This window comes from Embiotoca jacksoni, unplaced genomic scaffold, assembly GCF_022577435.1.
Source record: "Embiotoca jacksoni isolate LCO1_2020_lvr unplaced genomic scaffold, fEmbJac1.0.p SCAF_31, whole genome shotgun sequence".
Taxonomy (NCBI): domain Eukaryota; kingdom Metazoa; phylum Chordata; class Actinopteri; family Embiotocidae; genus Embiotoca; species Embiotoca jacksoni.
Window position 1 is genome coordinate 4,001,222 of NW_027185383.1, and position 25,562 is coordinate 4,026,783.

A 25,562-nucleotide genomic window follows, 5' to 3' on the forward strand; every position below is an offset into this window, starting at 1 on the left:
ATGTAAAGTCCTTATGCGGGGCTACCGTATGTAAACACAACACACACGTACAAATCATTGCTGTAATTTGACCATTAACGTTGCAAAATGTCATAGACCATGACCTTCACTCTTGCTCTTTTAAACCGTTTAGTGGAAGTCTGCAGACTGTGTAACTTACAGTCTGTGGTAAATGAATAATTATTAGGTTCATGGTTCTAACCACAACAATAACATCAGTATGAGGTCGTTCCATTAGTGTGCTAAGCACTATTATTTTTCTTCGTCACTCCCCACTTTGCCAGTCATAACAAACTAATTGTTTTTTTTATCATCTTTTTTTTTTTTTATCAAAATAGTAAAATAATCTGATATTGGGGCAGATGACCTGAATTTTTTTTAACAACCTTCAGCAGTGTTTTCTTTCAACAACTTTATTGTACCTACAATCTTTTATTTATCATCAGAGATATTTATAAATCCAAACTAATACATTTACATGTCACACCTGCATCCTTTCTGCTGCTCAGTGTTCTGTATGAACACCTGCATCCTTTCTGCTGCTCAGTGTTCTGTATGACAGCCCTGTGGCTGCAATCCTTTTCCCCACTAAGCGGTCCGTCTGACATCCAACCTCTCGGGTGACTTTATGCATGATGTCAGTGGCTCTGTCTCTCTGCTGGTTGGAGCAGACTGCTTTGTGAAAACAGAATACAAATTACAATTTATTTGTCCAATGAGTGAAACATACTGGTGCATATAAATCAAGCTTGTACCCTCTGAGCTGTAACACAGGAGTAAAACTGGACAATAATGATGTCAAGCTGTATTGCGAAGACCATTCTTGCTCTCATTCACACGTAAGCGAAATTTGTAGAATCGTCAATTAACCTGACATTCATGTTTTTGGATGTTGGGAGGAAGTCGGAGTATCCGGAGACAACCCACACAGGCACAGGGAGAACATGCAGACTCCACGCAGAAAGGCCCAAGGCCCCCAATTATTTAGAAGCAAATCTCAGAATTTACTTTACACGGTCTTTACTTAAGATGAGTGTGGCCCAGTGAGTGAGTGTATACTGCAGGTGTATTTTCACAAAACTGTACAAAGTGTGACCACCGCAGGGTAGGTTATTTCTTTTTAGATTTTGGATCACTCACCCCAATCCACAAGTGACAGAAAATAATGGACTGAGACAAAGGATTCCCCCAAGATTACAAAGTTTATTTTGATCAATTTGTAGAATATAACAGTGAAATAAAGGGCAATTTATTAAATCAAATCTTCAAGAAAGACTTAACTCAAAAACCTAACTCAAGAACAATATAGTGGGAATTAAATTCTTGGGGGGGAAATACCAAAAGCAGTTGAGTAAAAAAACAGGAAACTAACACCAACAAAAGTCATCGAATTGAAAAATACCACAGAAATAAAGAAACGTAAAACAGTAGCAAAACAAAACAGCAGTGGCTTTCATTTCATTTCATTTCATTTCAGTTCATTTAGTGCAGTTTTTATACCATGCCTAAAGGGGGACCCAGGAAGGAGGAGGTGCCAAGGCCTACCTAAACAAACCTACAATAGCTGAGGAGGGACATTTCCTCACTGGCTACAAAAGGGACACCACATATGAAGTATCTTTGTTACAAATTAGACGAGTGACACAAGGACTACACTTCTGACAACCTAGAATATTGAATCTCTAATCTGTACTATGGCACAACTATACAGAAAAATAAAGTCAAACTGAAATTAAAGTAACGTTTTTCAATTTGGCAAAATTGTAATTAGTGAAAACAAATAAAAGATTTTTTTAATCTGCCATGACAACACCTGCTACATTGGGCTTCTCAGCAGGGTGTGAAGTTTTGACCAAACAAAAACTATTTCCAAAATTGTGCCTCATTTATTAAGACAACTAAATATTAACAGATGTGGCCGTCCAACAGTTTTTGAGAGGGATCCCCATCTGTGACTTAGCCACTGCATATGTTAATTATTCCATGCAGTGTTGCAACGTTGGGTTGTTCATTCTTTAACTGTATTGGCTTGTTATAATTTGGAGTCCTTTTGGTACAATCACGGCGGTTTCTGCCCATTAAAAGTCGACTGTAGAGGGCGCTGTGGGAGACCCTTGTCAAGACCCTTATCACACAGTTGTCACAAAAAGTGGTGTTACTGTTACTAAGTAATAACTCAGCCAAGTCAGAACAGACCCACCTTAACAGCACTTTCCAAAGGCACCAAACACGGTCAGAAACACCGGAATAAACACCAAGCCATGGAGCAACCCAAATACAATCACAAGAAACACAATCTTGAAGAATGTCCTAAAGATGTAACTCCCAGACACGGACAGCACCAGCACCCCTAAAATAGTGGACAACGCTCCTTGCAGTATCGGATACCCCAAATGTGCCAGAGCGTCCATGGCTTTCTCGTTGACGTCACTCTTGGGGCTCGAGACGAAAGAGTAAGAGATATGTGCTGAGAAATCGACAGAGAAACCAATGCACATGACCAGGTTGATCATGGAAATGGAGTCCAAATTCACACCCCAGAGGGACATGAACCCCGTCACGCCAACGATGACCGAACAAATTGCAAACGCCACCCAGATGGAACAAAGAGGGTTGGGTACGAGTACGAGGGAGACGACTAGCATTGCAATCACAGCCACGAGGACGGTTTGGATGGTGTTATCAGTGATGACAGTGTACTGGTCGAAGTAGATGAAAGCAGGATGGTACACCAGGAGCTCCACCGGACATTCCTCTGCTGTTCTTCTGAGTCCAATCATCATGTCCTTCATCGTAGTTCTGTTCAAAGTCTGAATGAAAAAGCGAGAGGCAAGAATGTCGCTGTCTAGAGTCAAATTGATGTCTTGTCTGAACGTGGGGTTGAGATCTAAGAAATGAGGCAGGTGGGTTTGGAAAACCTCTTGGGAGCTTATGTTGAGATGAGTGGCCTCTGCATGGTTTTCATAGGAAATGAACCAAGCGAAGGTGCTATTGACAAAGTTCAAACTTTCAAAACTTGAAATGCATGAATGCAGACAACTCTGTTCTTCTTTGTCCCAGTAGGACAAAGGTTGCTTCACTACCACCATCACGTTGCAGCTGTATTCAGAGAAGTGCTGCCTTTGATGGTTGTAATAATCGATGATGTAGGAATCGTCCAAAGCCAGATTCTTGATATCGAGTCCTTCCTTTAACATAAAACTGCCATAGATGCTAACAGCCAGATAGCCTGCATAAATTACCAAGATACATGCCTTCATTAGTTTGTGGGTGAGAAGCGGACCATAGTACCGTTCAAAAATGTGACTCATGGCTTCGGTTTCCTCCTTCTCTGTGATTCGATTGTAGCGACCCCCGACGCAGCAGATGCTGAAGGCTTTTGAATTCCCAGACGGTGGGTCCTCTGGGATTTTGGCGCAGGTGAACCAGTGCTTGTTCTCTGCTTCCCTTTGTCCATTCAAAGCCATGCACGCCCCCAGGAAAGTAATGCTGTACAGATAACAGAAGCAAACAGAAATCCCAGCGTAGAGGCAGAAAGACCGGACCGAGCCAAAGGGCGAGCTGTTGCCCAGGAAGAGAGCCAGAGCGTCGGTCAGTGTGGCGATGGAGATGGAGACGGCAGCGTTTCTGTAGGTGTCAGCCAGCCGGTCTGGAACACTGTCCAGGACACGAGTCCTCTGCCAGCAGGAGATCATGATGAACATGTCATCAAGTCCAATACCTTTAGGAGTAAAAGTCAGAGGAGAAAAAGGTTTTTGAAATGGAAAATGTGTCTTTGGACTCTTAGGTTGGCCTACCCATCGGGCAATGTTGGCTTTTGGCATCTGCTGGGATGCCAAAAGCCCCAGGTTTTCAGCTATTTGGAGAATTTTCTCGAAAATAGTAAAGTAAAGTATTAACTGAGAAAGGACCATACCGCTGTGTTTGCAAGTTCTTTAAAGAAAATATGCGCCAATTCTTATGAAAGTCTGTTCACATGTCTTTGAGAGTAGGACTTCATTATGAAAAAGATGTCTTTTATGGCTCCAGAAGGAGCTGCACAAAACCTGTAACCTGGTATTACCAGGCCCTGCTCCATCGGGAATTGTTTGCAGTTGTTATATCCCAATAGGCATAGCCTTTAACCAATTGCCGAACATATGCCGTATAGTCAGTGTGTGCCCTGAATATGAATCTAATCCGTTACAATGTCATAGCACTTAGCCACCCCAACTCCCAACTGGTTGCTGATTGGTCCAGCCCTCAGAGTGGCTGGGCAAACCTTAATGAAAACCGGCTGACTATATTCAAAATGAGGACTGAAGCTCTGAGCGATAGTCGAGCCGAGCCAGACTACAAAATCTTAAAAACGTCCTTAATTAGTGAACAGACAAGTTCAAATTAAAAAAAACAACAACATCTGAGGGTAAGGAGTCAGGGAGATGTGACGAAAGAACGTTGTTTTTAATGGCCTCTTATTTTTTTTCAGCCTTGATGGCAGGACCTTGCAGACCCTGATGTCCAACAGAACGTATACCTAATATCATGAAAGGACAGGAGGCAGCTGTCATGACGAAAGGTTGGCCCAGCAACAGCAGCGCACCAAAACCACTCAGGATTGCCAGACCTGTGGACAGAACCCCACAGGACGCCACCCACACCTTGGTCCTCACATTATCCAACCTTCAAAAGAAGCAAAAAAGCAAGATCAAAAAGAGCCATGCATCTAGGATGTTTGCATTGCCTGACCTGTTTATGTTTTACTGACCTCCAACAAGTTAGAATTGAAAATATGATGGCGATGATGTAGGTGATGGAGAATAAATAGATGACAGAAGCTGGAGATTTCTCAAATTCCCACTGCATTGACATTGAGGTGGAGTATGACACCTAGAGAGATCGTTAATAAATATAACAGAATCCACTTAATTAAACAACAAGATTGGTGATTTAATACACTGATACTGTCGGTGTTAAGAGTTCTCCTTACCTGAAGGGACGGTGAGGATTCATTTGACACCAAATCAATGAAGCTTTCCAACCAAAGATCAGTTTTTGTTTTGCCGTTGTCTTTTAAATAGTAATGGAGCTGTACAGCTTCAGCACTTTCAACAACTGAACTCTCTGCATTCAGTTTCACACTCCCCAGACTTAGATATAAGGGAATACTTCTAAAATCAGAGTGGTACCACGGAAATGTTAAATTGACAGAACCTATATTGTTGGCATAGTGTTCTATGATATCGAGAACTTCATTTGAGATGCAGGATCCAATCAGCTTGGCACAGACATCTACATATTTAAATGACTGGTTGTCAAACTGCACCACCATGCTCCTGATTTTAAAGTCCAAATGTAGGATGTCGTGAAGTGACTCAGCAGTCAGAATATTCCCGTCACTTGCAGCTATCAGAGTGGCGTAGTTTCCATCTGTGCTCAGCCTGAGACTCGAGAACATGGAATCGTTTCCTGGAAAAGTTTCTTCAATGTATTTCCTCTCCATCTTGGCCGGACCGTCGACAGGCGTGAACTGCTCCTCAATGTTATTGGACAGTCTGTCCGTGAGAAAATAAAACCCGCTCCCCAGACCTGTTGAGACAATGAGAGGGGTGATCAGGAACCACCACGGATGCGATCCAATGAAATGACCCATCATCTCAAAGCAGATCCGTAGGGGTCGCTCTGTGCAATCCGTGTGACATCTGGCCATAGCTGTAAAAATCTGGATTTCAATCAGTACAAAAATGACTTTGGGAAATATAAATAAACTGCTCCTTTTTTCAGAAGTTTTAGACAAACCTCAGAGAGCGCTGTGAATATTCACAGCCGGCTGTATTTGTTGTACTGCAGAGTCTTTTCAGCTCCTTCAGGAGCTGAGATTTGCATAATAACAGGGTCGACCCACCCTGAAATAAACAGCAGCAGATGTGGACTGAGCCGGCTCAATCAATGAGCCTATTAAGGAATAGTAGGTGTAGTATGGCTCACTGGTTCCATCACACTTCTTAGTAGAGCTACTGGTTTGTTATTGCTAAACCCTCAGGTGGTTCGTCTTCATGGTTGGAGTAACATGGGCGCGCACACACACGCACACACACACACACACAGAAAGAAAGAAAGAAAGAAAGAGAGATTTGTATTCTTCATGGTGAATCATCTATGTAAATTAACTTCCACTTCATTTTTTTTTAAGGCATTAAGGTGTACAACGGATCATTTGAGCCAATAACTCCTTGAAGTATAGAGGTATGACAGTTATCGTTAAGATGAGTGGTCGGTTAATTTTTATTTTTTGGAAACTACACATTTAGTCACGATGCTATTTTCTGCCACGCCTTTTGACGCTCCTTAATTAAAGAAGCAGTTTGGCTTTTGTTTTGACATATTTTGTCCTTGTCCTCCTTATATGCTTCCATTAATAACTGTTTTTAACTGGATTTTAAGTGTGCAACACGCCTCTTTTCTATTTTTCCATCAGTGAATCTGTGGTCTTTTAAAGACAGCCGTGAATGCCATTTATCGACATGAATCCTCTACTGCACACATTTTGATGGTTCAATACAAAAATGATTCTACTTCATTTATTGGTTCATTTTGAGACATTTTACCAATACAAATTATTTTTGTACTCTGTCAAAAATATTATTTCGTTACTTATAAGGGCAACGTTGTGCGACGAAGCTACCGAATCACAGAGAAATTTGTGAATTTATAGATCATAAAATAATGCTCGGAAGGCAAAACAAAATCACAAAATCTTTGTGATTGACAACATATCATAAAACAAAAGCAGTAAAAACATTTCAAATATTTTCACATAATGGATTTCAAACAGACGTATGTTTGTATCACAGAGCAGGTCATGTCATGTAATGCACGTCATTGAAATGGGATTTCCCTCCATGTGAAACTTAAACAAGCAGTTCTTCTCTGCTGTGAAACAGAGATGGACATTGCACTTTTTGCACCTCATGAATGATTGCCCTGGAGCTACGAAAATAAAAATTTGATTTCTGAACATGCTGAATAAATAAAACTTCACAAAAGCCTTCTTTACACCTTCATACAAATATATTTTCATTTGGAGTTAATGTCATTTTAAATTAGATTACAAAAGCCCCTAATGTTACTTTCTTCTCACACCGTCTGCTCCTGTGACCATGTGTCAGAAAAGGATGTCCTGCCTTCAAATTATGCTTGATAGTGACTTCTACACCTTCGTGGAACGTTATTTAAACTCAACAGGCAATCAAATTGCACTTCTCCTTTCGGCTCTCCTGAAGCAAATGCTTGATTTTGCCTGGAATGAATGTGTCGGCCTGAGCCACCATGTTTGTTTCCTATTTACAGGGCCTGGACAGAGGTGTTTTTTTGTTGTTGTGTTTTTTGTGTGAGAGAAGCAATTTTTCTTAGGTTGACAAAATGTGTACTGGATTAGAATTACATTCATACAATACAATTCTGTTTGTGGAGATAATTATGATGACATGACAGACCACAAAACAAAATAAGTGGATATATCAAATGCATCTTAAGGTGCACCAATGTTGAGACTAAAAAACAATTTGGCCGATTCAACTTGTACAATTTCTGTTGAAAATGTTCATATCTGGCATTTAAGATGTTTTTTCTTCCATGTTTTCTGCTTATGCCCTCACTCAACATGGGGACAGACGTCACAGAGTTTGTCTTTGCACAGGCGGTACAGAACTGGCTCCACTACCCTTCAGACCGGGCAGGTGCGGCTGGAGGAGTAATGAAAATAGATAAAAATCAAACTAAATGAAAAGAATAAATATGTTTTTTTTTTGTATTATTATATAAAGTTTTCCATTGTTATTTATATATTAAATAAAGCCAACTATATAGGGCATACACATAGATTTAATACAATTTATCCTGGCTGTAGATAGATGTAGATTTAGGAAATATATATATATATTTTTTACAATATTTGAATGTATTAATAGTCATTTATTATGGTTTAATATTGGTTGAAATACCATTGAAGTACTGTTGGTCTTTAGTTGTGATTTCAATGTTGTTTCAATATTAACGGAGGGAGCAAAAGTGATTAAGAATCAATGTTACAGCTCAACGTTGATTCATTAAATTAATGTTGACAGAATAATGTTGATTTCACACAGATTCAGTGAGTGTTTGCTATCTCGGACACTACTACTGTTACCACAGTATTTCGCTTTCTGTCATTGAACAATATTTATTTATGTATTTATTTATTAATGTGTTGTCGTCATTCACAATTTTCCATATTGTGTAACATCGTCTCCATTAAACATTTAATTTATTTTAAGAAACATTTCCCCGCCAGCGTAACACAAGCATACAACATTAAAACAGTAACTTATTTCCATCGTCTTTATTTTCTGTCTTTTATTTCTAAAAAAAACAAAAAAAACAACCTCGTGACCCTCCGTGACGTCACGTCGGGCGGAAGTTGCGCGATAAACAGGCTGTCATCAGAGCCGATAGCCGCCTGCTGCCCCGAAAACAAGCCAAAAAACCAAGCAAAAACATCGTACAAAGCGCGTCTCCGTGTGGAAGTCCAGCCGGCTCCGACAGGAAGATGGACGAAGACGTGCTGACCACTCTGAAGCTGTTGATAATTGGCGAAAGTGGAGTCGGAAAGTCCAGGTTTGTGTCTGCTCGTAGCGAGTCTGCTAGCTCGCCTGTTGTGAGTGTTGACATCCTTCTTGTTATGTACGTTTGTTCCGTGCTGCTCCTCCAGCTGCTCCTCCAGCTGTTCTCACAGCTGTTCCTCCAGCTGCTCCTCCAGCTGTTCCTCCAGCTGTTCCTACAGCTAGCTGGTCGCGTCGCAGCGCTTTTCCCGGACCAGTGGTACCAAAGCTAGTAAAGCTGCCATCTTGGTGACTTAGTAACGCCAGCTTTACGGACGCGGTGGTAACAAACTTTTTTCGGTGTTTTTTTTTTATTTATTTATTTGTTTTTTTCTGTCTGCTGGAAGGTATTTTTTTTTAAACTTCTACAGTTAACGCAGACATCCAAACTTGGACAGTCGTGGCTGCGATCCTGGGATCCTCCAGCAGGACAACAAACAGCCTTTTGTACTGTCTGCTCTGCTCATGTCTGCTCATCTTCGTTTCAGTCTCCTCCTGAGGTTCACAGAGGATACTTTCGATCCAGAGCAGTCAGCCACAATAGGTTTGACATGTATACACACATATATACATATGGAAACTGTTGTTTATGTGAAACGGGTCATTTAAAGCTGTTTCTTCTTTCTGTCTGTCCTGACTGATCAGGTGTGGACTTTAAAGTGAAGACACTCTCAATAGACGGGAACAAAGCAAAGCTGGCCATATGGGTAAGACGCAAGTCATCGATGCCTTTTTCTATCATTTATCACGGTGAAGTGCGGGGTTTGTCCACAGGATGGCGACATTGCACAGCCAGAATTACAGGAGGCGGCTGAACAACAGGTTGAACGAAGCGGCTCAGTGTGCAGTGAAGTCACATCATGCAGAATGAGTCCATAAACTCTGAAAATTAGATCCAGACACTGAGTTTTCAAAGTTGTTTTTTTTTAAATTACGTATCTGTCCTCTCAATAATAATATGTGGGACTCTGACACATGAGCTCAAAATACTTGAAGAGCAGGGTTTTTGAAGGTTACTTTTGAAATGGAATATGTTACTTGTCTAACAAATGTTTTAAACTCGGCAATAAAGCTTAAAAATGCTCAAGGAAAATCAATATAAACCTCACTATAGTACTCAAAATGGAGTACCTGCAAACTTTAATTCAAAGTTCTTCAACATAATGTTAATTAAGATGGAAATGTTTTGATTTTAAAGCACAGCCACCAAACCGAATCACAAATCTGTTGATCACAACTGACTGGAGTGAAGATTTTTTTCCCCCCACAAACTCAAACCAAGTTTACATTCAGGTCGAATCCATACTAAATGATTGTACAACCATGAACAGGGCTGGATACTATTCACAGATTTTTCACACTGTTTCCTGAATGAGTCTTTTTCAATATCTCTTCGTCTTGTCCGACGACGGGACCAACTGCCTTCGTGTGGTTATTTCAAGCAATGCACATTGATTTGATTGGCAGACAAGAGGTGGTCCAAATTCAGACAAGACAATCAATCAAGGACTAAGCCTTGATTGCACCCTGAGAAATGAATGGAGCCTTCTGGACCTGAACAGAAGGAATACCTGTGTGGCAAAAAAAAAAAAAAAAAAAAAAAAATGCAAAGCAACAGGATTGATGTTGTTATTAGCTTTTCACTGAATATAATATATTTGGATGTTGCCTCATTGTAAACACCAACATATTGAATAGTAACTGCGATTTGATTACATGTTCCTGCTTCAGTAACTTCACCAGATTACACTGTTAATGAGAAATAGGATGAATCTTGTTTTGTGGGCCGAGGCAAATCTAAGACTCGTATTATATCTGGGTGTTCCTTGTTTTTAACAATATATTTGCATAAACATATACATATATTATTATTAATGTTATTCAGCATAACATGGTGAAAACAACAAAAAAGTTATGTATTGCATAGAGCCTGAGGGCCCCGAAAGCCCGCAAGGAGTCCCTAGGCTACGGCCAGTTGACGGTTGGACAGTCCGTGCAAACTTATTGGGAACATGTGGTGGAATCGGAGTCTGTGAGGTTGGACACTGCGACTTGGCTACTGAACCCGTTGGTCTTAAAAGTTTGGTATCATGGAATCTTTTTCTGTCTTTACTTTTGTAGGACACAGCTGGACAGGAACGGTTTCGCACCCTGACTCCCAGCTACTACCGCGGTGCACAGGGAGTCATACTCGGTAAACAGTTGATACTTAATAAGCCACATCAAAATCCAAGGACCTCTTCTCATCTCTCCTCTTGTCTCTTGTTTTAATCTGCGTTCTTTGCCCGAAACTTTTCTTCCAGTCGGTCACTACTTGCTTCCCGGTTTGTTTGTAATTTGATGTTATTGTTTGAGTCAACGTCATGAAGATCATTCTGGAAGTAAACACAAACTGAAAACCCAAATTGTAAATCGACAGCTACCAGATAATAGCAGTTTCATTTTTTATCACTGTTAAGATGTTATAATACTAACATTATAGTTGAAAAACTTCTCGAACTCCTCTTCTCCTTTTTTCCAGTATATGATGTAACAAAGCGTGACACTTTTACGAAGCTTGAAAACTGGCTGAACGAACTGGAAACCTACACGACACGTAACGACATTGTAAAAATGCTGGTCGGGAACAAAATCGATAAGGTGAGTCACTGTGCAGAATTCACTTTTACAGATCTTTTTGCTGGCACAGCAAGTTTGTAAACTTTCTGTATTTCTGCTTAAATATGACCTAAAAGTTGATCCAACTGTCACACATGTCCTGAAAGTAGATGAAGAGAACCCAGTAGAACAAATGAGACAAAAATATTTTACTTCTTAAGTTCGAAAAAAAAAAGAAGCTCTGTGAGTGGCGAAAGTTTGTGAACCTCTAGGATTAGCAGGTAATTTGAAGGTGACATTAGAATCAGGTGTTTGGAATGATATTCAGATTGAGTGGGTGTCCTGTTTTGATTTAATCAACAGAGATCTATTAAAGTCTGATCTTCACAACGTGTTTGTAGAAGCCTTGTCAGGGTACGGACAGAGGAGATTTCTAAGGAGCTCAGAAAAAGAGTTAATGATGCTCATCAGGCTGGAAAATGTTACAAAACCATGTGTAAAGAGTTTGCAAGGAGAAACCATGCTAAACAGTACATTGCTACCTGTCTGCTAAAAGGTCACGTGGACATGGCCGAAGGCTGTTGAATAAATATTTTGTAGACGGATGAGACCAGAATGGAACTCTTTTGTTTAAATTAAAAGTGTTATGTTTGGAAAAAGGAAAACACTGCATTGCAGAGAAGAACCGTATCCCACCTGTGAAGCACGGCGGTGGTCGTTTCATGGCTGATGAACCTGTTTGGCTGCATCTGGGCCTGGATGGCTTGGATTGTGAATTATACAAGCAAAGTCTCCAAAGGGAAATGTCAGCATATTTTTCCATGAACTGAATCTAAAGAGAGACCCAAAGGACACACGTTCTTTAAGAAGGATAAAGTCAATGTTTTGGAGTGGCCGAATCACAGTTCTAACCTTAAATGAATAGAACTGTTGTGGAAGACCTGAAGGGGATAGTTCATGTGAGGAAACCCACCAACATCCCAGAGTTGAAGCTGCTCTGTTTGAGGAATGAGCTCAAATTCCTCCGAGCTGATGTTCAGGACTGATAACAGTTACAGAGACATTTAGTTGCAGTTATTGTGGCACACAGAGGTCACACCAGCTACTAAAAGCAAAGGGTCACAGTCTTTTTACACTATAAAATATTGAATCATTTTCAGCAATAAACAAATGATCAAGTACAATATTTTTGTCTTATTTGTTTAAATAGGTTCTCTTTATTTACATTGTAAGACTCATATTTATGCAGAAATATATAACGTTCTAAAGGGTTTACAGACTTTAAAGCACCACTATATTGAGCAGAAGACTTAGACTCATTTGAATGTGAATTCTGGCCTATAAATGCAATATTTCCTGTTTTATTAGTGTTTAAAAAAAGGAAGAAAACTGTATGCCACAAATACTTCTTTTTTTAAAATGATGATTTCCAGCCACGAGTGTTGCTGTGCATTTTACTGTACTTGTATTGTACATACATGATGTTTATGCAGTCAATCCTTTGCTATGTATATTCCACTCAGAGAAAATGACATCAGATATTTCTTTGGCTTCCAGGACGACCATGAAGTGGACAGAAACGAGGGGCTGAAGTTTGCTCGGAAACACTCGATGCTTTTTATTGGTGAGTATCCGTGTTGGTGTAAAATCAGACGTGGTCAGTCATGGTCATTTAAACTAATAGAGCCATAAAATGTAACTCAAAGCCATTAAAACGCAACATGCTGCATTTAAAAGTCAGAACTGTAATTGCGTAGTTGGAACCAGTCAAGACGTCGCTGAGTAAGTCATGCATTAAGTCTAGATTAGTTGTGTTGTTTATACTGCTTTGGAATTTTTTTTTTTTTTTTTTTTTTTTTTTTGATCTCTACTGTCAGCGCTGCGCTGAAAGATGCAGCCTGGTCCAGAAGAAGTGCATTATGATTAACATCTAGCGGGCTTTCATTTATCGAATCCATGTCCGCACGTGTTCCTGATTCTCATCTCCAATCTGCCCCGCTGTGGGAAATTAGGTTAGCATTTTCTGTAGAGTTTCCATTTTAAAAAAAGGCTAAATGAAGGGGTTCTGAAGAGGGCTGGGTACGAAGATGTAGCAGATTTGATCGGCTGTGAGGATGTCTTCATCCCGCTGGATGTCTCCTGCTTCTTAAATGAAGTCATTTCATACTTCATATCATATTTGTCAACACGCGGAGATGTCATGTTTCCACTGTTGTCAACAGACAGAAGTTTAGGTTTCTTTTGGATTTAAAAGCAGATGTAGTTTTACTTTTTTTTTTTTTAAATTCAGCATTTTGCAAAGTGATCCCATAAATCCTTTCTTTGTACAGAGGCCAGTGCAAAGACCAAAGATGGCGTCCAGTGTGCCTTTGAGGAGCTGGTGGAGAAGATCCTCCAGACTCCGGGGCTTTGGGAGAGTGAACACCAGGGTCAGAAGGTCCGGCTGGGGGAACAGGAGCAGGTCAGGGGCGCGGCCTGCGGAGGATACTGTTCCATACCCTGATAGAGGACAAACAAAAAAACAACAACACAAAAGCACCAACCTGTTAGGAACGACGACGGACCAGACATAAAGAGAATAAGAGAGAAAGAGAGCTGGAGGTGGATGAGAAGTAAATTGTTTGGAGTAGTTCTGTCGGCCGAACTGACATCGCTGTTTGCACACTTCCTTTTCAACCATCATCTGTTGTGTTTCACTACTTTCTGTTTCAGACATGAATGAAAGAATCATGCTGAAAAAGCTTCTTTTCTTACGAAGTATAGTGTTTTAAATTAAATTAACCGTGCAGAGTATGTCATCTAAGCACATGTCTGGTTTGAATTTATCTTATTGGCAACGGTGATGGAGCTGTACATTAAGACATCAGGTTACTAGCATAGTGCCTATAACACAAACCAATTTGTAGGTTACGGTATATAGTCTGTCAAATTGTATTCAGAATCAATACTAAAGTCTCCTCAATGCTTTTTTGTTTTACAGGAAAAAGCTTGTTCCCTGCTTACGCTTTATTGGCTGCAAATGTCTGCGTAACTGCAAAGTACAAAATGTTCCACTATACATGGAATTGAAAGCTTTATTAAATACATATGACACGGCTTGGATTGAGGACGGAGGCTGAGGACATATAATAGCTTCAGTTTAACACCTCGTCTCATGCGGGTTTTCATCGCGTTGCACACCAGAACACTTGAGAGAAAACATTTTCCAACGGACACCAGTTACTGACACAAGCTCACTCTCACAATTGTTTCTCATTTGATGCCGATTCCCATCAAATTCTGTGCTTCAGATGTCTGTAGATGCTGATTTTGAATATTTAATCCTGTTAGCGGGGGACGTGTACCAGACAAGTCGTCTTTGTCTCGTAGCTTTTTCTGCATTCAAACCTGTTTGCATGTGATCTGACTGGACCATATCTTCCAGAGCTACAAGTTTACAGTATCAACACCTCTTTCAGTAATAAATGCCATTCTGCTCGCTCGAGCTCATCGTTTTGTTGCTCCACTCTTTCGTAATAGCAAGTAAATAGCCTCAGCTTGAGCCTGTAATCTTCTTTTTACCATTTATTTAGCAGTCTTTGTCTGATGTGGTCCATTTTTATGTTCCACTGACTTATCGAAGACATTGTAGTATGAGAACATTCCTCAGAGCTGTGTCCCTTTCTGTCTTCAGTATATTTTGGATTTCACGTTTGTTGCTCTTTGTTTGATTTCCTGTTTAGAATAATTTTGACCTTTTCCTCGCCGCTTCTCCCTTTGTCTTTTTCCTTATGCTTTTGCTGTGTATCTGTTTCAGTCACTACAGTAAAATGTTAAATTGATATCTGCCTTAACACTGAAAGACACTTGCAGCAGTTGTGGTCAATTAAATGTTTGAATTGTTTCAAACTGAAATAAATGACAACGTGAAGATGCCGTTGCTCCCGTCTGACTTGTTTAATTGCCATTTGAGGGAGGGCTGCCATTTAGTTTCCGTGTTGAAGCCCGCCTAATCAAAAACAGGTTTACAGTGGAAATAGAAGTGAGGCGCTCTTTCCATAATACTTTGTTGATGACTGGCCTGTTGTACATGAAAGGCTGGATAACATGCTCTGCACTAAATGTGAAAAAAAACACACCAAAACCAGGACACGTGGAAAAAAACCCTGCTAATTATGTTTTGTAATAAAGTTCCAGTGTCCGATTTCAGGCTTAAATTTGGTGTCGGGATGTCCCCGCATCACTAAAACATTTCTCGGAAGATTAACATGTTCTCTATATTTCCAATATTTGAGGTTTTGATGTCGACTGTGTGCCTTCAGAAAATTCCAGAGATCTTATTTGATATAAAAGTCATATAAAGATAAAGCACATCTATAAATCCATTACAGTACCAAAATACACTCCGTTAGACTCCCGTTCAGCTCATTGTGTCAACTTCTCTTGTGAAATACAGTCAATACATTATTTTTTTTTTTACCACAAGTCACTAAATCTGCTGCTTCTGATCAGTGTTGTTGTGGTCCTCCTGAAAAAAAATTACATAATTAATAAGTTATTAGCTGTCACAGAGCAGTAAGTTTAGGGGGTGTCGGCTTTGATTGACAGGCCTGTGGTGCAGTCAGATTTCCAGTATAGGTGGGCGGGATCCGCTCCTCTCTCCTCCCCAGCTCTTCCAAATATGGTCACACTTCTGGCTACCAAAAAAAACCCCCAAAATGGCGGCAGTCAATATGCCAGACTCAGGCTTCAAAACAACGGGTGATGTCAGGGTGAGTTGCAAACTTTTCTGAATCTTTTAAAAACTCAAACTGAGTTTTGGGACACTTGCTTGCAGTGGAAAAATAACAGTAAATGAATCACTTGGAGACATTTTTCTGTTGACTTGGTGACTCTTCTTGGCTCCGTTTTGGTTCTCCACTAAGCCGGCTCGCGTGGGAAATATCAGGTTTAGCTGCTAAATGCTTCACTGTTTACTGGCTGGACGCAAACTTGATCTGTGTGCTTTCTATGGTGCTGGGCAGCTAGCATGCCGTCGGATCTTAGAGCTTTTTTTTTTTTTTTTTTTGCTGAAAACATCTGAATGTTGTGGTAAAAAAAAAAAAATGGCGCAATGAGAGCGGTGAACGTGAACTAAAGCATTAAAGCTACGTGTCGGAAAGAGTTTAAAGAGTCATGAAGCCGAGGGGAACTGCTAAAACAGATTATATCTGTGGCTCCATCACTACGAAGCCCACCTTTCACAATGCACATGATTCATAGTTTTTTTTTTTAATAAAAATGCTTGTTATAGCTGCTCTAAGTTTGCATCAGGAAACAGCAGTGTTGACCTGTGCTACTTTTCAGCTCAGACTTTGAGCTTTTTTCGTCTTTCCCACTGAGTTTCAGGGCCCACTGCTGGTTTACTGACACGTAAGTGCCATTCAAATCTGCTCATGTTGACTTAGTGTGAATCCTTTGTGTGGATAGTGCTCCCTTTAAAGGTTCCATACTTTACACTTATCACTGTTTTATTTGCAGTCTTGATATACAAAAGAAGATATTTGTGTGGTTTTAAGTACCAAAACCATCTCGGTATAGTTTTAAATCTCCTTTCCTAAGCTTCTCTCTTGACCTCTATCAACAGCAGGTGGTTGTTTGCGTCTTTAAAGTGCACTGATATCAATGACCCTCTCTTCTGATTGGCTGACTGTTTTCGAAGTGACGCACACTCAGGCCAACCTTCGACGTTATAGCTTCCAGCTCCGGGATGCAATGACTGCTCCGTGTTTTCTTCCATATGAAAGGTACACTAGTGTCAGTTTGTGACATCACAAACTTACCAAAGTCCAAACGGCACGGTTGCTGAATGTGAGTTGTAAGCATTTTCCCACTGACTGAGCGTTTTGACACTTTCACAGTATTTATACGGCATCAAGACCTGCTTCATGATTTAAAAAAAAAAAAAAAAATGGAAATCTGAATTTATATAATATGAGACTCTGAGAAACTGTCTCCCCACTCAGTTCAGTATACCAGCCTTCTTCCCATATTACAACCTTTTAAGATGCAATTTAAAATGGATTTACGCTACAGTATGACCTACGTCTGCACACATGAAAACTACCACTAAATACAGCTCAGTAACACATAACTGCAGTATCGACCACTGCAAAGCAATGATTTAAGGCAAAAGACCGGTCAGAGGATTTCACATTGGTTTTATTCAAATAGCTGCTGTCAAACTTTAGCATTGGATGATAATCCAGTCTCCTGGAAGTTAATATAACTTACTGCAACAGAGGGAAATAGGAAGACATTAGGAACATAACAAAAACAGTAGACAATATTCAACTGCGTTAGGTAAGTGTTTCTATTTTACATTGTAAAAATGATTGGAAGTGATTGGCTGTACATATACTGCAAGGCACTTAGGCATCTGGTATTCCTATATGGCACACTGTGTTTAATGCCTACACGCTGTTTGCCAGGGCGACTTTGACAGTCTGGACCTCAGAGATATGAGAGGATTTCTGGATGATGCGGCTAGTGTGAGTGGGCCCTGTGGTGCAGCTCTGCCTCGGATCCCGTGACCCCGTGACACACGTCCTGTCTGTAATAGTGGTCCTCATTACGGAGAAGGGCTCTCGGGTGCAGCTCTGCCCTGTGGCGACGCTGGGCACGGCAGCGCTGCTCTGGTCGGCCGTGCAGCTCTGTCCCTGGGCCAAGTTGGTCAGAGCCACAGCAGCGTGGATCTCCCTCCAGCCCTGGTCGACTCGTCTCTGCTCGCCTCGGCTTTGCTGGCGGTCCCTGCGAATATATTAATTGAAAAACGGCTCTGTGAGAAATGAGTCCGTGAATATCATTACACCTCTTACCTAAATTAACCTGCAAAAACTGAGCCTGACATCGGTTTTAGAAACCCAGAGCAGAAACTACAATGTCTTGGATATCGCTCGTCTTGATATGAGGCCAGATTAATACGGATGAATTAAGAGGTGACGGTTCAGTTTAAACAACAACTGCCAAGTGAGATATTGCTTTTCAAGTTGAAAAGTGCAAACAACTGATTTGATTGTGGACGGAGCAATGAGTGATTACAGTTACCTGTCACATTTAGTTGACGTATAGTCCACCGTATCTGCAACAGAGAAGAAAAAGACTCAGCAAAATGTGCCATGAATCAGTTTACATGATAGCAGTGAAATTGCAAACAGGACAATCAGTGTTGGGATTAGGCCACGCAATCATATGTTCGTGATAAATAGTATTCATGTCTACATGTTTTTAATTTGCCGCATGTGTGGACTCACGGAGGATTGTGCACGTGCATGGTTTCACGTGTTTGTGTATGTCTGAATATTAGGACATTGTTGTCTCCAGTTACCGCTCGTCCAGGAAGTGTTATTGCCAACACTGCGGCCAAAACACTTGCAACGCAGAGTTTGTCTTGAGATTTTAAAACGGGGGAATACATGTGATATCCGCGTTGTTTCATGAGGACGGACATCGTGTTTCTGTTGTATTTTTAAGGTTTCCAAAGCTCTACAAGCACCTGTAAAGTTATCAATGAACCGACTGGTCTAATGAATGAATACACGAGTCCCTGCTAAATCTGTGGAAGAAGGAAGGGTCAGATGAAAAGTAACAACCTGGGTATTTCAGGAGCAGGAGAAAAAAAGAAAAAAAAAAGACTTTGGAGTAATATTATATCGCTTGCACAATTTCTGTTTGTGGTCGCTGCACAAGCGTGCATTTTATGTAGAACATATTTTCCATTTCAGCCTTGGAGTGTTGCCTCCTTTCATTGGAGCAGATAGAAGCTGGTCAAAACCGATTTTTCTTCAGAGACCAATTGACAGGGAAATTAGAGGCAAGTTGTGAAACAGTCTTTCAATGCTAACAGCCCAAAACATCCCCATCTCTGATTTCTTTACGCTGCCTGGAGCCAAAAGCAACTTCAAGTTGATAGTAAATCATTTTGCTGTTTTATGCCTTTTTCTGCTACTGAACGCCCTTCAGCATTTCTTTAAGCTATAATCTTGCCAAGAAAGTAGTCCTGTGCCTCTTTTGTCTTTAACGCCAAGAAAAAAAACCCATTGTTTTACCTCTGCTGGGTCTCAGATTTGCAGTGAGGATCAGTTACAACCAACATTTTACAAGAGGTAACACGAAGCTGCTCACTTCTTTCTTGTTATTTCAATGTGTTACAGTGGCGCAATGAACTATTCTTGCAATCTCATGTTAGAGCTTACATCTAACTGCACATATTTAAAAAAAAAAAGAAAAAAAAAAAAGAAGAACACTTATTAAATAAGTTCAATGAGAAGAACACCACTCTTATGTCTGTAGAAAATATGAAGCTGAAGCGAGCAGCCGTTAGCTTATTTGACCATAAAATCCGTCAGCGGGAAGACAGCTTGCCTTCTTCTGTCTCAAGATCTCAAACTCTCAAACTCCCCCTGCCTGTCAGCACTTCTAAAAGTCATTAATCAATATGTTGTATCTCTTTTGTTTTAAATAATAACAAACAAAGTGTAAAAAAAACAACAACAGGTTGATGTTTTATGATCATAAAGCAGCCAAATCTAGTTCAGTACATAACCTGTAAAAATCACTTTGCGTTTTGCTTTTTGGACAGATTAAACAAATGTCATGTAGCATAATAATTCAGTGAAATTTAGAAGTGTTGGCAGGCGAATAGTTTTACCTTTGGAAAGACCGAGGCTCGCCGTTTCCCCATGGCTCCACTCAATCATCTCAAAATTGAAATTTGATATAGACACAAGCGTGTGACCAATCTTTGAAGGCTCTTGGCAGGAAGTTGAATAAGTGTATTTATCAAAATGTCAAACTATTGTGAATTAACGAGGTACAAGAGAATCCTTGTGTTTGCATAATTTGGAAAGCCAACTCCTTTATATGGATAGTGAATATGACCACCTAAATTTATATAAAAGTAAGGCACTAACTTTGTATTGAAAATGTGTATTGCCTCATGTGAACCGCCCACAAAGACATAACGTCTACAAGAGCTGACTTAATTCTTTGGTGCTGTCCCACAGTATCAGTCTAAATCCCCTCGTATGACTTTGAGTCATTCTCATAGGTTGCAAACACACCATTTTCATTGCAGATATGTATACGTGAGACTTCCCCCCACCCCCCTCTGCATTCACGTTTTCATCTGAAACAAAATAAGTGGAAAATGCAATGAGGCGTTTGTCCAGATATGTTTTTCGCCACTCCGTATCCAATAAAACATCATTTTAGTCACGTTCACGGCTCTCCAGCCTTTTTAGGGGAAATACTGAATTTGATGTGAGCACCACGTTATAGTGTAAACTTTCCTGTACTCCTCCATTAGACTTTACTGCCTGTGGGAATTGGCTGATATGTTTGAGGTGCCCTTGTAAGATACTGTGTTGTGGCATCGCTGATTAGTAAATCACTTTAGGTTTAGTGACTGTTTTAGTCGTCTCCCGGGCGGAGTATAAACGTGTTAATGGCGTTAGCGCCTGTCACGAATCTGGCAGCTTGACTTTCCACCTCACCGCCACAGAGGAGCCATAGTGGGTTACAAACACCCTTAATTTGACCAGCAGGGATATATTAAAAGTTTGCACAAACATTTCAACAGCTCTGCCCACGTAGTCTGTGATGACATCATAAAACCCCTCAAAATACTCAAAGATATGATCTTTGAGTATTTTGACACGTTTTAAAGTTTGGTTCAGCATATTGGGAAAATCAACAACACTGATGTCTGTGCAGTATAACAGAGTAATAAAATATGTTGAAAAAAACAAGAGGAGGAAGATTTTTCTCTTATTATTTTGCATTTCTACAATTAAGCAGAAATGTTGATAACAAAGTTGAAGTACCATTTTGAGAGATATGATATTTTGAGATCAATTTTGAGAATACAGTTGAAATTTCAAAAATGAAGTTGACGTTTCAAGATAAAAATAAATAAATAAATAAATTAAACCAGCTTTAGTGCATACACTTCTATAAAATGATTAGTGTAGATGAACTGGTGGAATTACACTTAAGAGTCTTAGTGACAAGGTACTAAGAGTTAGACGAGTGTCTGAAGAGGTGGCTGCATTTGTGCAAACTGAAATAGACAGATAGCCTCCAGAGTTATTGATGGTTACATCTGCGCCTGTTTTTTTTTTTTTTTTTTTTTTTTTTTTTCTTTCTCTCCGTGCATTTCTGTCAACTTGCAGTCGCAATGCATGTGATGAAGCAGTCTATTAATTTTGGGTCATTGTTTGTTTTATAGGCTCCACACACTGTAGTGACTGAAACCATCTATACAATCACTGAAGGCGATTTGCCATATGCCGCACCACGTTTGGACCTTCGTGGCCCATTTCCCTGCGTCTCCGATGCCTCACCTTCCCGATCAAAGAGCTTAATCACATTGTCTTAATAGGTCTTGTGTTACAACACGTCCTTTTTATATTACATACAGGTATAACTATGGACACCGTTGCATCTGTCCACTTCCAGCTATTTCAATGCAGCCACCTTTTCTAAGTTCATGTGTGCTCTCCTGAATAGATGCAACTTACGGCACAATTTCTTCAAAATCCTAATATGTCAATGTGATAAAAAAACAAAAATAATGTCTTTGTGGCTAAACCTGATTATGAATTACAATATTCACCTGTTCGTCTACACAAAGCATTTTGTGGGCTGTATGCGCTAAAACTACTATCGTAGTTAGATTTATTCTTTAGAGTTTGACGTTAATCCTGAAATATTAACTTTATTCTTGACATTTTGACTTTACTCTCTGACTTTGTGTCAAAATGCAAAATAAAAAAAGTCTTTGTCCCTCATTTTGTCTTTAACGTGGCCCAATTCTCTCTCGTAGTAGCTAACTTAAATATAAAGCTATTAGCTTAGCTTAGCCCCACACAAAGACAGGAAATAGAGAGAAAAACCTCGACTGGCTTTTTTGTGGATTATTAGTTAATTGAAGAAGCTGAAAAAATGAACAAAGTGTAAAAGGAACAAGAAAATGTCTCGCCAAGCGCATAACCTCCCCACCAAAACAGAAAGGAAAATAAAAACGTGTCAATTTTCCACTTTGTTTTTTTTGTATGGACTAAACAAATGTAATATAATTATAAAGTGGTAATTAACAAGTTTTTGAGCTGTTGGTAGGCGGATTCTGTTACCATTGGGCAAAGTTAGGCTGCTGATGCTCGCTTCATATTTAGTTGACTTGAGGGTAGCCCACCTCCCAAAGTGTCAGACTATTCCTTTAAAATGAATAATGTAAATGAAAAACCCTTTAATTAATATAAACACTAATTAAAATGTTTTTATGCAAATTATTTGTTTAATTATGGCTTTACTTCATAAGAAAGTTACAAATCAAGTTTTCCAGATACAAATTAATTATTGTCACAGATTAAAAAAAAAAAAAAAATCCATTAAATAACTTCAACTAGGCTTTATTGTTTGCCAGGAATCTAGTTTTGAAATAACAAAACAGGAACTTAAAGCATTTCTTGTTTAATTTTAGAGTGAAACCGAAGAGAACGAGTTTCACAAATCTTTTCGCAGCTCCCATAATGTAATGTAAATTTAGATTGATTTTGAGTAGGAAACTAACACTTGGGAGATGTAGACTGCCAAAGCACACAAGCGCTTGTGGGAGCAAAGCTACGCCCTCAAACACGGGATAGGAAAAGCCAAAAGAATATCAGTAATCTCGCTCTGCGTTGCCTCATAAGTGAGTGGCAGCACTGACTGTCACTGTACGAGACCTCTACTGACAGACAGCTCCGTTTCTACGTTTGGCTGAGGTTTCCACTTCTCACCCTGGGAAGTATAAAGTCTCAGACATTCTGTAATTGTCCTTGAGACTAGACTGGACATTTCCACCATGGCAAGAAGTTGAAGCGGAACAAATGGCACATTCTAGTATATGGAAATGATATTTGCGGTGTGCACTGGCAGCCAGCACGAGCTCCATCCAATTTTTAAAATGAGGGATTTCAGCGTCTGCATGACTCTTTATTAGTAATGTTTGTAGAGGCTTTGGCTCCTGCGCCTTTGCGGATTTGAGGCTTGTCAGTGCGCTGTGCTCCCTATCGGTCTGAAAGGGCACCCAGGTGTCAAACTCCTTCCCAGTTTCACTGTAACTTTATAATTGAATCTTGCAGCGCTTCTGACTTTCAGAGGAATGCCAGAGATTTATTAATGTCAGGGAGCTCTGAGGAGCCGTGTGGAAGTTTCTGTTCATTCTGTTCTTATTTTACTGTACACTGTGGTGTGTTAAAAATGAACTGAGGGGAAGCAGGGTAGTTAAACTGTCATTTTGCCTCACATTCAGCATAAATCTGCAATTAACTAGGAAGAAGCTTTAATGATATCTGTGGACAGGCGGCGCTATCATTTCTCTAAGTTTATCATATGTTGTATTTTACTACCGTACTGACATGCATGCATTAAGCTGGGCAGCCATGTACTGATGTTATAATATTTTGTTTGTGTTATTACGTTTTCCCTGATTCCCTATTTACACATATAAAGAGCCAAGATTGCAGTAAAAAAAAAAAAAAGAAAACTGGGTTTATTGCTTCAGCGTGAGACAGAACCTAATATCTCTCACCCATGTGGTAGACAAAGTTGGCCTCTGTTTCGTAGGACGACGCCGGAGAGACAACATCTTGATAGCATTCGTTGGAGCTGAACGACTCTGAGTGGCTCCGCCTCTTGCGGGCCGAGGTGACGCCATCGGCCTTCGCTGCCATCATGTGCCGGAGGGTGTCGTTCAGATAGCGATTCAGCAAGCTGCTCTTATACTTGGACGGAGGGGACGCGCTGTCGTCACTGTTGGCGCAGTCCGCCATGGCGAGGACGCTGCCCTGTTTCTCGAGCACACTCTTGTGGGAAGAGGACCGGCCAAAGTTTGACTGGCTGATCGGAGTCTGTAAGGGACACTCTTCATCTGTAGTGAAGGGAAAAAAAAAGTGTGATTTATTTCATCCTGAAAAGTACTCGTGAAAAAAAATGTATTATATTACAAACTATGTTTAACATTAGAGTAACAGATGTAAATCCAGGCTTTGGACTTTTCTTGATGAAAGGCCCTTACCGTCTGAGTCGGTGTCGTCACTGCACATGCTCAGCCTCTCAGCGTTTCCCTGGATGTATTTGTTGTACAGTTTGATCCTCAGGGCCCAGCTCAGGTCCGGCTGCCTCACTGTGTTCTTCAACCTTCGCCGAGCATTTGCAAACCAGTTGGAGACCTGCACACACATCCACCGGTTTATAGGACAGTACTGGCTCACAAAATGCAATAAAGTCCTTCATTTTTCCATCTCTGCAGTCCTCGCGTGCATCTCGCCTCACCTGTACTAGTGTCATATGTGAGCCCAGAGCCAGCAGGACCTTCTCGGTCTTGGTGGGGTACGGGTTGTCCCGGTGTTTGTACAGCCAGTGTTTCAGCGGCCGGGCCATGTCCTGCAGCACCTGTCTCTTGTGGCGAACTTTGACCCCACTCAGACGAGACCTGGAGGAGTCAGAAGTCATCTCACAATGCTCGCCTAAAATCTGCTGGTACATCAAACTGGAAGTTCAGTAGTTTCTATCTGCTACTTTAAACAATTTGTGCAGTTGATTTATTGTGGTAAATCTTGCTTATAGCTTCCGTGTCTAAAAAGTAATTCATGACGTAAGGTTGCAGCATTAACTTCTGGGTAACGTTTGATCATGCCCTCACATATTTCTAACACAAATTAAAAAAAAAAAAAAAAAAAAAAAATGAAATCATACCCATATCTTCTGTATTTTATTGCAGAGCTGTTTTCCGTGCTGTCCTGGCATCGCAGCAGGTCTGTGTTCTGTCCGTCTGCTAAACTCGTCTGAGGTGAGTCCACACAGTTCAGTCTGCTCCTCTCCTCTGCTCGCCTGCTGTCGTCCAAATGAAAAAGAGTATCAGACTTCATCACGGCCACTTTGTCCATTCTTAAATGCGCAGAGTTTCCCTCGATCAACAGGTGCATCAGTAGACTCCCAGATGTAAATAGAAGCGGTAGATTCCCATTGTTTATAAACTTGATGTGAAAGTAAAAAGGGTTAAAAAAAAAAAGAAGAAGAAGCGTCCCTTCGTTCGGTGCCCACGGGAACAGATACTCTTACGAGAGAATAATGTTTGAAAAGTCAGATAATGTTGTCTGGTTTAGCTGAGCTGTGTGAGGAGAGTTCAAATAACCTGCTGCTCTGCTGCCTATTGGCTCTCCTGCTGTCCAATCACTTGTCTGAAGGGCGCTGCGAGGAGAAGCTTGCAGAGCGGCAGCAGCAGCAGCAGCTCGCCATGATATGAAAAATATTGCACATGAAAGAATATCAGCAAACGTGGTC

At 40.4% G+C, this 25,562-nt stretch overlaps 3 protein-coding genes across 3 annotated transcripts; 1 reads left to right on the plus strand and 2 right to left on the minus strand.

The window, feature by feature from the left end:
- Nucleotides 1-2,201: 2,201 nt before the first annotated feature.
- Nucleotides 2,202-5,695, minus strand: LOC138207429 (patched domain-containing protein 3-like). Its single transcript, XM_069164641.1, has 4 exons — nt 4,970-5,695; nt 4,748-4,869; nt 4,517-4,662; nt 2,202-3,721 (listed from the first exon to the last, which is right to left on the minus strand). Exons 1-4 carry the CDS (start codon nt 5,687-5,689, stop codon nt 2,202-2,204), a joined length of 2,508 nt encoding a protein of 835 aa, XP_069020742.1. The 5' UTR covers nt 5,690-5,695.
- Nucleotides 5,696-8,432: 2,737 nt separating this feature from the next.
- On the plus strand, nt 8,433-15,131 carry LOC138207375 (ras-related protein Rab-18-B). The gene is made up of 7 exons (XM_069164551.1): nt 8,433-8,634; nt 9,107-9,162; nt 9,264-9,325; nt 10,740-10,812; nt 11,140-11,258; nt 12,774-12,840; nt 13,547-15,131. Exons 1-7 carry the CDS (start codon nt 8,567-8,569, stop codon nt 13,717-13,719), a joined length of 618 nt encoding a protein of 205 aa, XP_069020652.1. The 5' UTR covers nt 8,433-8,566; the 3' UTR covers nt 13,720-15,131.
- A 2,459-nt stretch (nt 15,132-17,590) lies between these two features.
- LOC138207382 (homeobox protein Mohawk-like) lies at nt 17,591-25,147 on the minus strand. The gene is made up of 6 exons (XM_069164563.1): nt 24,975-25,147; nt 24,552-24,711; nt 24,295-24,448; nt 23,809-24,147; nt 18,282-18,315; nt 17,591-17,984 (listed from the first exon to the last, which is right to left on the minus strand). The coding sequence occupies exons 1-6, from the start codon at nt 25,145-25,147 to the stop codon at nt 17,648-17,650; spliced, it is 1,197 nt and encodes a 398-aa protein (XP_069020664.1). The 3' UTR covers nt 17,591-17,647.
- Nucleotides 25,148-25,562: the final 415 nt, after the last annotated feature.